This window comes from Strigops habroptila, chromosome 8 (genome assembly GCF_004027225.2).
Source record: "Strigops habroptila isolate Jane chromosome 8, bStrHab1.2.pri, whole genome shotgun sequence".
Taxonomy (NCBI): Eukaryota; Metazoa; Chordata; class Aves; order Psittaciformes; family Psittacidae; genus Strigops; species Strigops habroptila.
The window spans coordinates 52,617,718-52,630,187 of NC_044284.2; the positions used below are offsets into that span (position 1 = coordinate 52,617,718).

Below are 12,470 nucleotides of genomic sequence, written 5' to 3' on the forward strand. Positions count from 1 at the left end.
CAATGCATATATGTGTATTACCATCACACACACATTCTCCAAACACAGGCAATGAAATCCATCACTGAAATATATTTAACTTCCCCCCCCCAATATCAATAAATAAGTGTTCAGAGAGATCTGTCACAATGATGCTAAGTGATGCACTCTTATTCTCTAGGCACAGTCACGTTAATACTGGACATATGCCAGCACAGTTATTTGAAGAACAGTAAATCAGCACCTGTCTCTCAGTATCAGCTATGAATGAGCTTACACAAATGTGCATGTTTGCCAGCTGGCAAAACACAGAAAATCCCAGAACTGCCAACCCAGCACATCTCCATCCAGAACAGAAAACTAAACAGATCGTTTAACTGTGCTTGAGAAATTATTATGGAAAACAAGACAAAAAGAACCCAAACATTTCTGTGCCAAGGGAATGCTGCCACCCGCTTTGCCCCTGGGAAACTGCCCCATGAAGCTCAGATTGGCACTTTTCTTCCTGAAGAAAATGAAAGGCCCCAAGGACTCTGAAACTACAGTGGTCACTGTTCTGAACACAAAATCCAGCCAGGGTTATCTCCTATTGCAAGGCCCCACTTGTTACAGTATCAGTGCCTGTCCTACTGCTGGCAGAATTTGTGAGCATTCTCTCTAGTTGTGAAGACAACAAAGACTTACCTCAGACGCTCAACGTATCACCTGTTCAGCAAGAGTTAAAGAGGCCAAGTTTCCAAACAGTTTCCATACGTTTCAAAATGGATAGCTTTACATTAATTTACATTCATTTTTCTGAGTATTATTTTAGCATCAAGTTTAGAAATCAGTGATTCTCATTCTGGCTTTTTACTAAAGAAACAAATCCTTCACTTCCAGGGTATAATGACAGTTCTGCCACGTTTTCCAAACACTTTCTTCTTCAGCAGAGAAGCCGGATGACCAAACCACAGAAAGAGAAATGTAGTGTAAGCAAAACTGTCCTGGTTTTTAATATGCTTCACTCAGTATAGTTTTAGCCTTTACTTGTAGTGATGCCAAGTAGGACTGGAGGAAAAGGATTACAGAAATAGGATTTTGCAAATTTTCTTACAATTTGTCAACACCACTGCAAAAAGGCTTTCATTAGATCTGCTAGCTGGTGAGATCTTTTGAGTCCCTCCCAGTGTTTCCTCAGCTGATGTTATAAGGTGATTATAACATGCACATCTTAAGACTTCTAGCCAGAAAATAATTACAATAAAAATCAGGACTGATTTTGGATAACCCCTGTGAGCTGCCTTGTATTTCAAAGCATTCTCGATTCTGCTAAAGGTAAGACTAATAGTGCCCTGCAAGTCAGACAGGTAATTCTGAATTTTAATGATACTCACAGGAGTGAGGATGAAGTATTTTGCCCTGGCTGTGCAACCCACAAAGAATAATAACGCAGTCGAGGTTTTTAATTTCTGTCTTAATGATTGTTAAAGTAAGGCCTATTTATTACTACTTCCCCCCACAGCCTATGTCCTAGAAAAGCATTCACTAATTAAGTGACAAGGAGTAGGATGACAGCAACTTGACACCTCAATAGCCAAAAAGTCATTAGCAAGAGGAAGACAACTGTCTGGTTTAGTGGTTACCATTACAAATCGTCTTAGCAAGTTGTAGAAGGGTTCCAAAAGGCTGATACTTCGCACATCAGTGTGAGACAAATCAAACTTACAAGACTTCTAAGTTTGACTTGCACCAGCACCCTCAGGATTTATCCCTCATCTCAGTTCCAGAATAGTGCTTCTTTCTACTCCTGACAAGTATCAGAGTAGAGAGAGACTGACTAGAACCACCAAGCTGATATAACTCAAGAGCTTGACATGAAATTTCTAAGTTATTATAGCCTTCTTGGCCAGTTTATATAAAGCACAGAGTGACTGTTTTCCCAAACGAACAATTAGCAGCATGTTTTAATACCAAAACTTCACATAAGAGACATTAAGCCTCAAATATCTTCCTTCTGTGAGGTGAAAGAGTTTCCTCCACTAGTCAAAAGGGGAGATTTTCAGCTTAAAATTGAACCCTACTGAAATAAGAAATGAGACCAAAATGCACATGTGGACAAGATTTGCTGTCTGTATTTCTAATAGGCATCATATCGCACAGGGAGGGCAGTGGCAACTGCCAAGGCTCTATCCCACTGCAATAGAAAGAGGAACAACACACCACACCTGATGTAGTAACACCAGTCTCAAGGGGAAAACTTAAGCACTTCAGTGTAAAAAAAGTATCAAAAGTTAAAAAAAAGTATCAAAAGTAAAAAAAAATCCAATTGTCTAGACCATTAGTTTAGAAAATTGCTGACCTTAAACTATTGGTAGTTTCTCAAGACCCTGGAAGCTTAATCAAGAACATTTTAAAAAGCCAGGATGGCTACAAATATCACTGATGAACCAACACGAGAGAAAAGACAAGTTCTGTTTGGTGAGGCTGTTCCCACAGCCATTTCATTTTTAAAATTAAGCACAATTCTTATTACAGCTTCTGACATTGGGCCTTATTTTGCCTTTTTTTCATTACACTGAAGGGTCCCTTCAAACAACTGTTTCGGCACTGTAATGATATCATTTTTTACATGCAAACACATTAAGACTGAAGTCATTTGCTGAATCACTTTTCTAGTTATTAAACTAATTTTTACTGCTTATTTTTCCATGTGTTGACACCAAGTGTTACAGTTCTCCAGCATTAGAAAAGTCAAATATCTAATGTTGAAAGAGTATTTAATACATACATCTAGACAGTTTCCAACAAATACTTCATAGGGTAACACCTTTTAAGCCTAGTCCCACACATATCAAGGATAACGTGTGATCTCACCTCTAATGTTTTACAAAGTGTTTGAAGAACACCGACATTTGTTCAGGCCCCTGATCAGGCTGCCTATTCCTGAGGCAATCAAAGAGGATCCTTTCCTAAAGCAAACCTTACACTACATGCATTAGAAAATGAGAGAACTCTGAAACTGAAACAGTAAAGACAAAGCGTGAGATAGATTTGAGGTTTCCTGTGAATTTTCACATTATCAACTGACTTCTACTTCAATGCTGCTTTCAGAATATTTTTAACCTGAATACCAGAAATACTTCCTTATGAGTTATGCAGAAGATACTTTTGTTGTACTTCAAATTTCTGAATCAACAGCATTACTATTTCATTCCTTAAGACAAAATGACAATCATTCCAAATAGAGAAGGTATGAGGGAAGCATATATAAATGATGAAAAGCAAATCTTCCAAATGCTCTCTCACTTTCTTGGTAGATTTTTACCATCCCTCTGCCAAGAGTTCTGCATTTCTGCCCTCTCAGCTCAACCAGATGGAGGGACTGTTCGTGCACGTCATCTTCACAGGAAGTCAGAGCAGCCTTATCTACTGCTGGAGGTTTCTTAGTCCCGTGTGGCTTATGGTGCAACCACTCCCCTCTTGCTCAAGAAAACTGACTCTTATGAGGTACCTGGGAGTTAGTATCTTCCATTGCAGTCTCTACTATCAGCTTTAAAGAGTAAGCTAAGGGGATGACCATGAAGAACAACAAATAACGCTGCTTCTGCGCTGGGACAAAAGAATGAAGAGCAAGATAACATGAAGTCTTTCCAACCCTATGCTTTATAGATTCGTGGAGTCAAAAGCAAAGAAAAACACAAATATGTACAGTGTGATAGGAAGACCTAAATGGTAATAAAAACGGCAAGGCTTGATGTAATCAAAGCTTGAAGAAAGAAATTATGCCTAATGGGCAAGATTTGGTTTCCAGGGAAGAAAATAAGAACAATTATCTCCAGTACCTTAACGACAAGAGGAAAACTCTTGTTACTGTATTGTAAGTCTGGAGACATTATACAAGTTCACACACACACTGTTAACAAAGCTATGGTTCCAGCAACACTAAATCTCGTATACAACAGCTATCAAAGAAAACACCTAAACACAATTAGTCTTCCTATCCTCCTCCACTTAAAAAACACACAAACATTCTGCCCAATTAAGTGATTTTATGGAGATACTAATGTCACCATGAAGAATGTAATGTTGGCCTAAGGTCTGGTGACAAAGCAATGAAGCTCTCCAAAAGCTAAAGCCAGAGTTGTACTGAGACAAATTCATCTCTTAGTTTGGTATTAACAAAGAAACAAACACTGAAACCAGGAAAAAGTTCATGTTGAGAGTTTTGAAATAATAATCAAAAGGGTATGTTAGGATTAAGAAAAGTTTATCTCTAGCTGGAATGCTCAGGATCTCCTTGATTTATGCTGACATTTAATCCCTTCTTCCTTAAAAGAATTCAGAGGGGGAAGGTATTGGTTTGACAGTTCTGAAGACTGAGATCCCATTTACATGGCAAACAGGTGGACACTGAGGAGACAAGAACTTGCTTGCAGAGTCCTGGATGTGTGCTGGGGCCTTGTCCTGCATGAGGGAGCTCTGTATCAGTTTTATTCTTGGTCATCCTGCAAAGACTAGTGATAATGCACAGACTCACATTTAGATTTAAAACACACTGACAGTTCAAATATTGCAGTGCCTGTTTATCTGTCAAAAGCCAAGTTAATAAAGATTCCAGCTCTGGCAAGTGCTGTCTGCAAACACTGAGCTACTGGTTTCCAACACCTTCTCCAGTGGGATTTTGCTGAGCAGTGAAAGCAGCTCCCTTGCCTGCAATTCAGATTCTCTTACCCCTTTTTCTGCACCTTTTCCATGTCCTTTTTGCAGTCATCCTCTCCTTTTAAACTGAATTGGCATTCCCTTCTCTGCAAGCTCACTTACAAAACTACTCAAATATCTCCTTCCCTCCTTCCACACATTCACAGATATTTTACTCTTGGAAGAAGGCCTCCGTTGACATGATATATCACTAAATGCCACAGGAAAACTGAACCCTCTGTCAGTAATGAGTTGCTAAAGTAGAGTCAATAAGCAAATAGACAGGACCAGCTGTAGAAACAACTCAAACTGGGAAGTTCTAGCTATAAAAGCATAGTTTAAAAAAATAATAAGATATGGTCTGAATATGCCAAAGGAGGTTCTAGAATCTCCTATAATGGAAGTTTAAAAGACGGGCCGAAAATAGCTACCAAGAAGAGATCACACATACTTGAGCCTGGCTCAGCTAAGGATACTGTAGTTGTTTTTATAACATCCCTTCCTAGCTTTACATTAAATTTTAAATTATATATTTAATTGTATAGATGTTTTATAATAGCTATATACATACATGAACACACAGACATCTATAAGATGTCTGACTTCATGCCACAACCCACTACAAGTAGATTAAAGGCTGGCTAATGATAGCTCAAGATACAGTTGTACCAGAGGAACTGAGGGCTCCTGTTACTCAATATTCTGCATCAACTTCCAGCTCACTGATGGAAGTTGCCACTCAGAAAAACTTGAAACTTCTAAGTTTGTAGCATTACCCTCTTCATGTTATTTCACTAAGTAGCGAAGGCCACTTTATACCTTAGGTCTATCTGAGCAAAAATTAACATACCCAAATGAAAAACTTCACTATAAATAAGGACTGAATGCTACAGGACATCCACACCCATTAAGCATAAGGTACTCATGTGCTATGATAACAAGTGGTGCGTGTTATAAAAGACTGTGACACAAAGCAAAAGGATAGTTTTTACATGTTATTGTAAAGAAAACTAGGGCATTCCAAGTTAGGATGTCCACTTTAAAAAGAGAAAGATGTTGGAGATGATGCTGGGAAGACTTAAACATATATTGCAAGAACAAGGTCATTCCCGGAGTGGAGGTGGGACAGGAAAGAGATAGAAATTGGGACTATTTAACACACCAAAAGGGTCAAAACTTAACTTGACAATGTACATCAAGTTTTATAAGGAGGAAAGAGGCACTAAAAAGACGCTGCCCCAGCCAAAACAATCCAGAGAACAACTGGGCGGACCAGCAGGTCCTTCAAGTTAGGTACAAGTGTACAACAGTGAGATCACACACTGAGCACTGGGATCCGTGACACTATCTTTGAGGTCTTCAGAAGTGAGTTAAAACAACAACAGGGTTGGTGAGGGGTATATCTGTGTTGTATGTGGTGGCAATACATGCTGTAGACAAAATACCAGTTACTGGTAAAATGTAATGACCTTTGAATATGTGCCAGTGTGTGAGCAGATGACTCAACAACTCTTCCAAGCCTTAACTGTTTGAGAAGTCCATAATGTCTTTACTTTTAAACATACAGTTTAACCATGAGACACAATGGGCAATGTATAACATGAAAACAGATATTCATTCCAACCAAGACAGATACCTTTTTTTTTGGTCAAGTGACCTGTCTATTTTCATTATTTTTGTGCCTGAAATCCTATGAGTTATTCCCTCACTCTTGTACAGTTCTTGCTCTGCACTGTTTATTCTAGCTAGCAAGTTCTGGCAAACCTAGGTCAGAGGCCAAAAACAAAAAGTGACATCAAACATTTCTGCACTGGATTCCTCAAAGTCTGCAAAATTACAGACAAACAGAGAGCCAGATGTTAATCAAGCTGACTGGTAATAAAGTCATAAAGCACAGCAAAGAAAAAAAAAAGCTCTCAATGAGTCACTTTGGGAAAGGCAGCTCAGCAGTATCTCTCAGATCTACAAGCCAGATGTTTCAGAGATCAAGCCCACCAACATGACAATGTGCCTGAGAGACATAGTGTCATAAATGATACAAACTATGAATTATACTAGATAGTGTATGCCAGAGGTACAGAACTACCAGTTTTATCCCAAGTACAAGTACTTAATAAAACAGAATTACATGTGTGTTCTTCACTCTGCCCCTAAGCACTACTCCACATCAGCCCTGTTTCTCGTTTCACATTAGACAGCACGATGCTGCTTATCTTTAAGGCACCTTGAAGACATGAAATAAATACGAGAAACAGGATCCTGGCCTCAGGCAGGCCACCCTTCCTGATCAGCCAGCACTTTTGAAACTCAGAGCACATGAATTTGACCACACAAAATAAAGACTAAAAACTAACTAATTGAGGACCATCATTCCTGAGTATTCAAATAGGAGGCCTGACAGCATAAGCACGTACAGCATGAATATCCTGAGGATACTGGATATTTGCACCCACCACCCCACTTTGTATTCAGATTTGGCCTTGCAGCTGGGTAGCGCTAGTTTAGTAGTGTGTGGAAGTCCACACATCACAGAGTACACTGACATATTTCCAGCACTTGTTTCTCAAGGGTATCCAGGTGACATCAGCCCACCGTATCTTGTTTTTCAGATGGCTTCAATGCGTCTTATAAGACATCTTCGTAAATAAGCCTGACAAATCTGATCTAGAAGGAGCTACTACACTGTAGTAGTTCCATAATCAAAAGAGTAACTAAGTGGCTCACAGGTAAACTGCTGAGATTATCAAGTAGGACTCTGGAGGAACCTACCTGAAGTCAAACCAGGGAATGAAGGAGGGACAAGAACTTCTGAGACAGGATTAGAATTCAAAGTGATTTTGAAATGCTTGAAAGGGGGCAACACACACACACAAGAAAAAAGCAGCATTATTTAACCTAGAGATTACTAGGTAAAATCTGCTGCAAAACCAGGAAAACTGTGTAGCCAGAAATTCTGCAGAAAGGATCTCAAGTTACAAGGGATCATAAACTAAGTGCTTAGCGCTCAGGGCTGTCAGTAAGCTGTAATGCTGAAATGAGAGGCTGATTTCCATCTCAAAATTTTTCTTTGGAGGCACCCATGCTTAGCTGTTTAGCATTTCAGCTCTAAAAGGTAGTGTATTTTGTATTATGCCTCATACATCTTATATTCATAGGCTCATCTTTGCCCATCCACCATAAAACAACTATTTCATTAAGTGATTTTAAGGTATTATGTACCCTTCTCACTGCTCACATGAATAACCTTCCCAGGTGTATGCTTGAGATACAAACCATACTGACACACTGCTCACAGTATTTCATAAAACGGAATTTTTTCTCTGATGACTGATTTTGAATAATCTCTTGACTCCTTCAAGGCTAAAAGCACAGTTCAAAGTGGTCAAGACTATGGCCTTGTTGAGTTGAGCTCTGTCTTCAAATTTAATCTCCGCCTGTCCCAAAGATAATCTATGTAAGACAGCACTAACTTTAAGTAGTTTAGTTCTATCAGAGCATATTCCCCGACAAATAGAAATTATTCTTTTCTGTTACACATAAGTCAACTCTCTAGCTATTGGGGATGGGGGAGCTTTCAATAGTTAAGCTCCCCCATCACTACAACATCATTGCAACATCAGTGATGTGTTCCTCATGACACATATGACCATTAATATATACATCTAAGCTGTAAGGTATTCCTGTTCCCAAGTTAAGAGAATCAACTTCTGCTCACTGTGCTAGACTGCATTTAAAAAGGAGTTTCCACAGAAAGGATGGACGGGAAGAAATCACTGAAAACAATTGCCATTACATAGCAAAACAAAAATCCTAAACCCTCAAAACAGAGCAAGCATTCCTGCTAAATCCCTTGAGAGAACCCAATGTATGATACTCACGAAACAATAGACAAATACATGATTGAAAAAGCTCTGGTGACATGGGGTTTTTTTGAGACACCTTTGATAATTTAAAGGGAAGCCTTTATTGCTTTTGTAGAGTTACTTACACAGTGAGTCTAAAACTATCCTGGATTTTTCTCAAGTTCAATCATTTAGCTGGGAGCTTGCAGATCAGACTGAACTTTAACTGTATCAGACCATAAGGCTCTCCTTCTTGGAAGCACATCAAGGTTCTTGCATGAAATCTGATCATCAGCACAGTAGGATTAATGACAGAGGTGGTCAGGCTGATAAACTAGCAGAACAGAAACCTGATTAAATGAGTATGGAACCTCACCTAAGATAAGGTTGTAATGCATTCTCGACCCTTCGCACCAAAGCTGAAGCCAGACCTTGTCTGAAACTGATGTGAAAGAAAAGGCTTTATCACTCATTGTCTCCCTGCAGGAGGTCTGTGGTTGTTGCTGGGAAAACAGACACTAGATACTCAGACTACCACCATCTCTTAAGAGTAATGCCACTGACTGAGACCGGCACCATGTGATGTCTAGTTTAGATGACTGAATGGGGGAATAGCAGGGGAAGGTTTTTAAAGAGTTGGAAGACTTCTGTATGCACAGGAAGATAAACTGGGTATCAAGGATCCTCTCAATCAAAATAATTTCTCAAACAGCTGTTTACTGCCATATGCCACTACCTGACAAAACCAAGTCCTCTCTTACAGTAAGATATTCTTAATAAATCAATCACTATGAATGTGGGAAATCTACCTTTACTTTTAGCCACTTTTCCCCTCACCTACTTTTGTTTCAGAGCAATCACTAATACCATACTTTTCTGCCACATGTGCAAGCACCTTGCCTCAGAGCACTTCTCCGTGATGTCACTCACCAATGCATGGTAGATTATTAGTGTTAATTCACCTACTCTGTCTGTTCACAAAGTATGTAGCTACTCAACTACAAAACTTTTTGAAGTCTCAACATAAATATGATTGGCAATACCACTAAAGGATAAATTCATAACCAAAGGACTGGAAAATCCAGGTATTAAAGAGGGTTAAATCCCAAATTTACAGAATAGGGAAAGACACAATGTCTAATCTGCAACACTGATAGAAACCTGAGACAAAACTACTCCAAAATATGAATTATAAAATTCACACAAACAAACCAAGGAATGTTACTCCCCAGTTACTTAGAGACGACCTAATTCTATTGGTACCTTTATACACTTCACAGCAGCTTCACCATAAAAGCTGTAAAGATGAGTTCTAGTCACACACAACTTAAAATATCAGCTCACTCCACATTAAGAAGTGTCTGGATACAAAAACAGTTGCTAGAAAATGCATTACAGAAAGTTATCCCAACAGGTAAATAAGAAAAAAACATAGTATATATGGAGATATAAATTACTTTAATGAGTATTAAAGCAACATAAAATCAATTTTCATTTTCTAATTCACATCTCTATTCACAACAATAAAGCTGAATAAGAGGGGGTTTTGTTTAACTGCTTAAGGACCACATGAAGTGCATGGAATGGACATAATATATTGTGAGATAAAGTTTTCTGGCATTTCACTAAAATGGAAATAACTTGGAGGGTGACTTTCTTTAAAGTCTGGAACCAGAACAAGAAAAAAAAAAAGTAGTTTTGCAGTGCCTGAAAGCCTGGAAGTCAACTCGATGTCCTATTCCCCTACACTAACCTTAACAGGAACAGTCAGAAGAGCAGAAATATCACCAGCACTATAAAACTGGGGTTACCTGTATGGTTTCACAGAGATCTCACCCACTTCCCAGATTCATAGCAGCAAGTTACTGACAACATCAGGCTTTCTCATTCATACCATTTACTTCAAACCAATCTCTGACTGAGTTAGAAGCATGGAATAACAAATAGCAAAGGAAACAGAGAAGAGCAGCTAATTGTATTGTAATTTCAGTGCAACCATTTTTTGTTTGTTTCAATTTTAGTAATCATGTGCAGATCTTCTAACACATGTATCTAGTGTTGGGACGAAAAGACTACCAAAGGAATGAGTGCAATCCCACAAAACTAATAAACCAACTAAATTAAGGACATTCATACTTATATATGAGAGAACCAATAGCCATTGGTGTTTAATACACTACATGATGGCAAAAATACATGGCAGAGTCCAAAAGATGAATCAATTTTTTCAGCTTCTACTGTTTCTCTCAAATAGTGCCTACAACTCTGCAAATAAATTACAAGTGACAAAAAACAGCTGGAAGAGTGACAGAGAAAATATCTGAGGCCTGCAAGGTCTTCATCACTCATCCCAAGTAAAGCAAATACAGTTGTCTTCAATTAAAAGAACTTCCACTGATACTCTCAGACATTCTCAGCACCAAACATTGAGCAACAACATGAAGAGGAAAGAACCGAACACACACCTTGAACACCTCAGAGAAGAAACCAGAGCCAATTTTCTCACATGTGAAGTCATCAAGACGAGTAAGTCTGGAAAAGGCACTTATCAGGGCTCTGTATGAAGAGGTACAAACTCTTCCTATCTGGGATGCAGTCCCTTCTCCTCCAGTGCCACCATCAAAGTCTTCAGCGCGCTCCAGGCGTGGTGGAAATCCTGCTATTGAATTCCGCTTACTTCGGTCCATTTTGAAAACAAGGTTTTATTTTGCTAAGGGAGGACTTCTCACATCTTAGGTAATTTGCTGCCTCCTCTACTCTTGTTGGATCCTAAAATACAAGAAATTGAGATTACCATTATTGTAAACATATCTAATATGTTTGATAGGAAACCACAACACCACAACCAATGACAAAGCATCATCAGTGAAGACAGACAATCAACGACTTTTCATTTAGCTTCACAGAAATACCCTATGTTCTGGCTATTACAAGATTAATAGGTCTGGAATTCACAATTTCACCGGTAACAAACAACTTTCATTCCCTCCTCCCTGCCCATTTCTTTTTTACTTAAGTTCTGGTTGCTACAGCAAGTAACTAAGCAGAAGGAAATCTACAAAATGTAATGTTCTGTTCCACTTCAGTAGCAGCTGGTGACCAATTGATTGCTATTGCAAGAAAGCATTTCATATTAGGGACTGCACAAGGGATTCCTAACTATACAAAAAATAGATCAACTTTCAGTTGACATAAGGAAAATTATTAGCTATTAATAACAGTAGCTGGAGCACCAAAACCTTTGTTTTCAAAGTTTCCACCTATGAGTGTTCCAAGACCAATTCCTTAACCAGTAGGAACGTAAGTTTATATCCACTAAAGATCTAGCCCCCAGATTTACAAAAACATCAACAATTCTGCTACAAACCCAAAGTATTGTTATAAGAAACTACCAGAACAATTCTCTCCACAAAAACACACATTTCAAAGCTATATTCATTTCAGTTCAACTGAAAACACAGGAAACGAGCCACATCTGCCAAGGAGGAGAAGAGAGAAGAAAAAGGAAAGAAAAAGAAAATCCCAAATAAACGAAAAAGAATAAAACCACCCCAGCTAAGGGAATTTTTTGGTTTTCATTGTTAGAGGCTGATGAAGTACTCGGTATGACTCTGGAGCCCATCAGATTCAGCCTGGACTGGCAAACTTTACAGGTAGCCTACTTTTTTATTCCTATTATTTTATTTTTATATTTAGGAGGTTATTCACCTTTTCCACACTTAGCTGTTCATTTACAGCAACCTGGTGAGCCCCTACCAAACCTGAACAAAGTGAGCAGTCACCAAGGAGATAAATTTCTCTTTCCCCTCCCTATTTCTGAGGGTGAATGAAAAACTGGAGAGAGGGGAAGGAAACCACAAAATCTAAAATTAAAATGGTGGACAAAATAATCACGAAGCAGGGAGCAGCAGATTCTACTTCTATTTACACAGATGTACAGAACCTGAACAATACACTAAATTTGAAGAGCAT

The 12,470-nt window shown here is 38.7% G+C and overlaps 1 protein-coding gene across 2 annotated transcripts in view; it reads right to left on the reverse strand.

Annotated features, from left to right (window-relative positions):
- Nucleotides 1-12,470, reverse strand: part of TESK2 (testis associated actin remodelling kinase 2) — a 114,517-nt gene that overhangs the window by 63,677 nt on the left and 38,370 nt on the right. For both annotated transcript variants that reach the window (XM_030496518.1, XM_030496517.1), the window contains exon 2: nucleotides 10,964-11,267. In XM_030496518.1, the coding sequence (XP_030352378.1) occupies nucleotides 10,964-11,185 (222 nt within the window). In that variant the 5' untranslated portion in view covers nucleotides 11,186-11,267. The remainder of the gene's footprint in view (nucleotides 1-10,963; nucleotides 11,268-12,470) is intronic.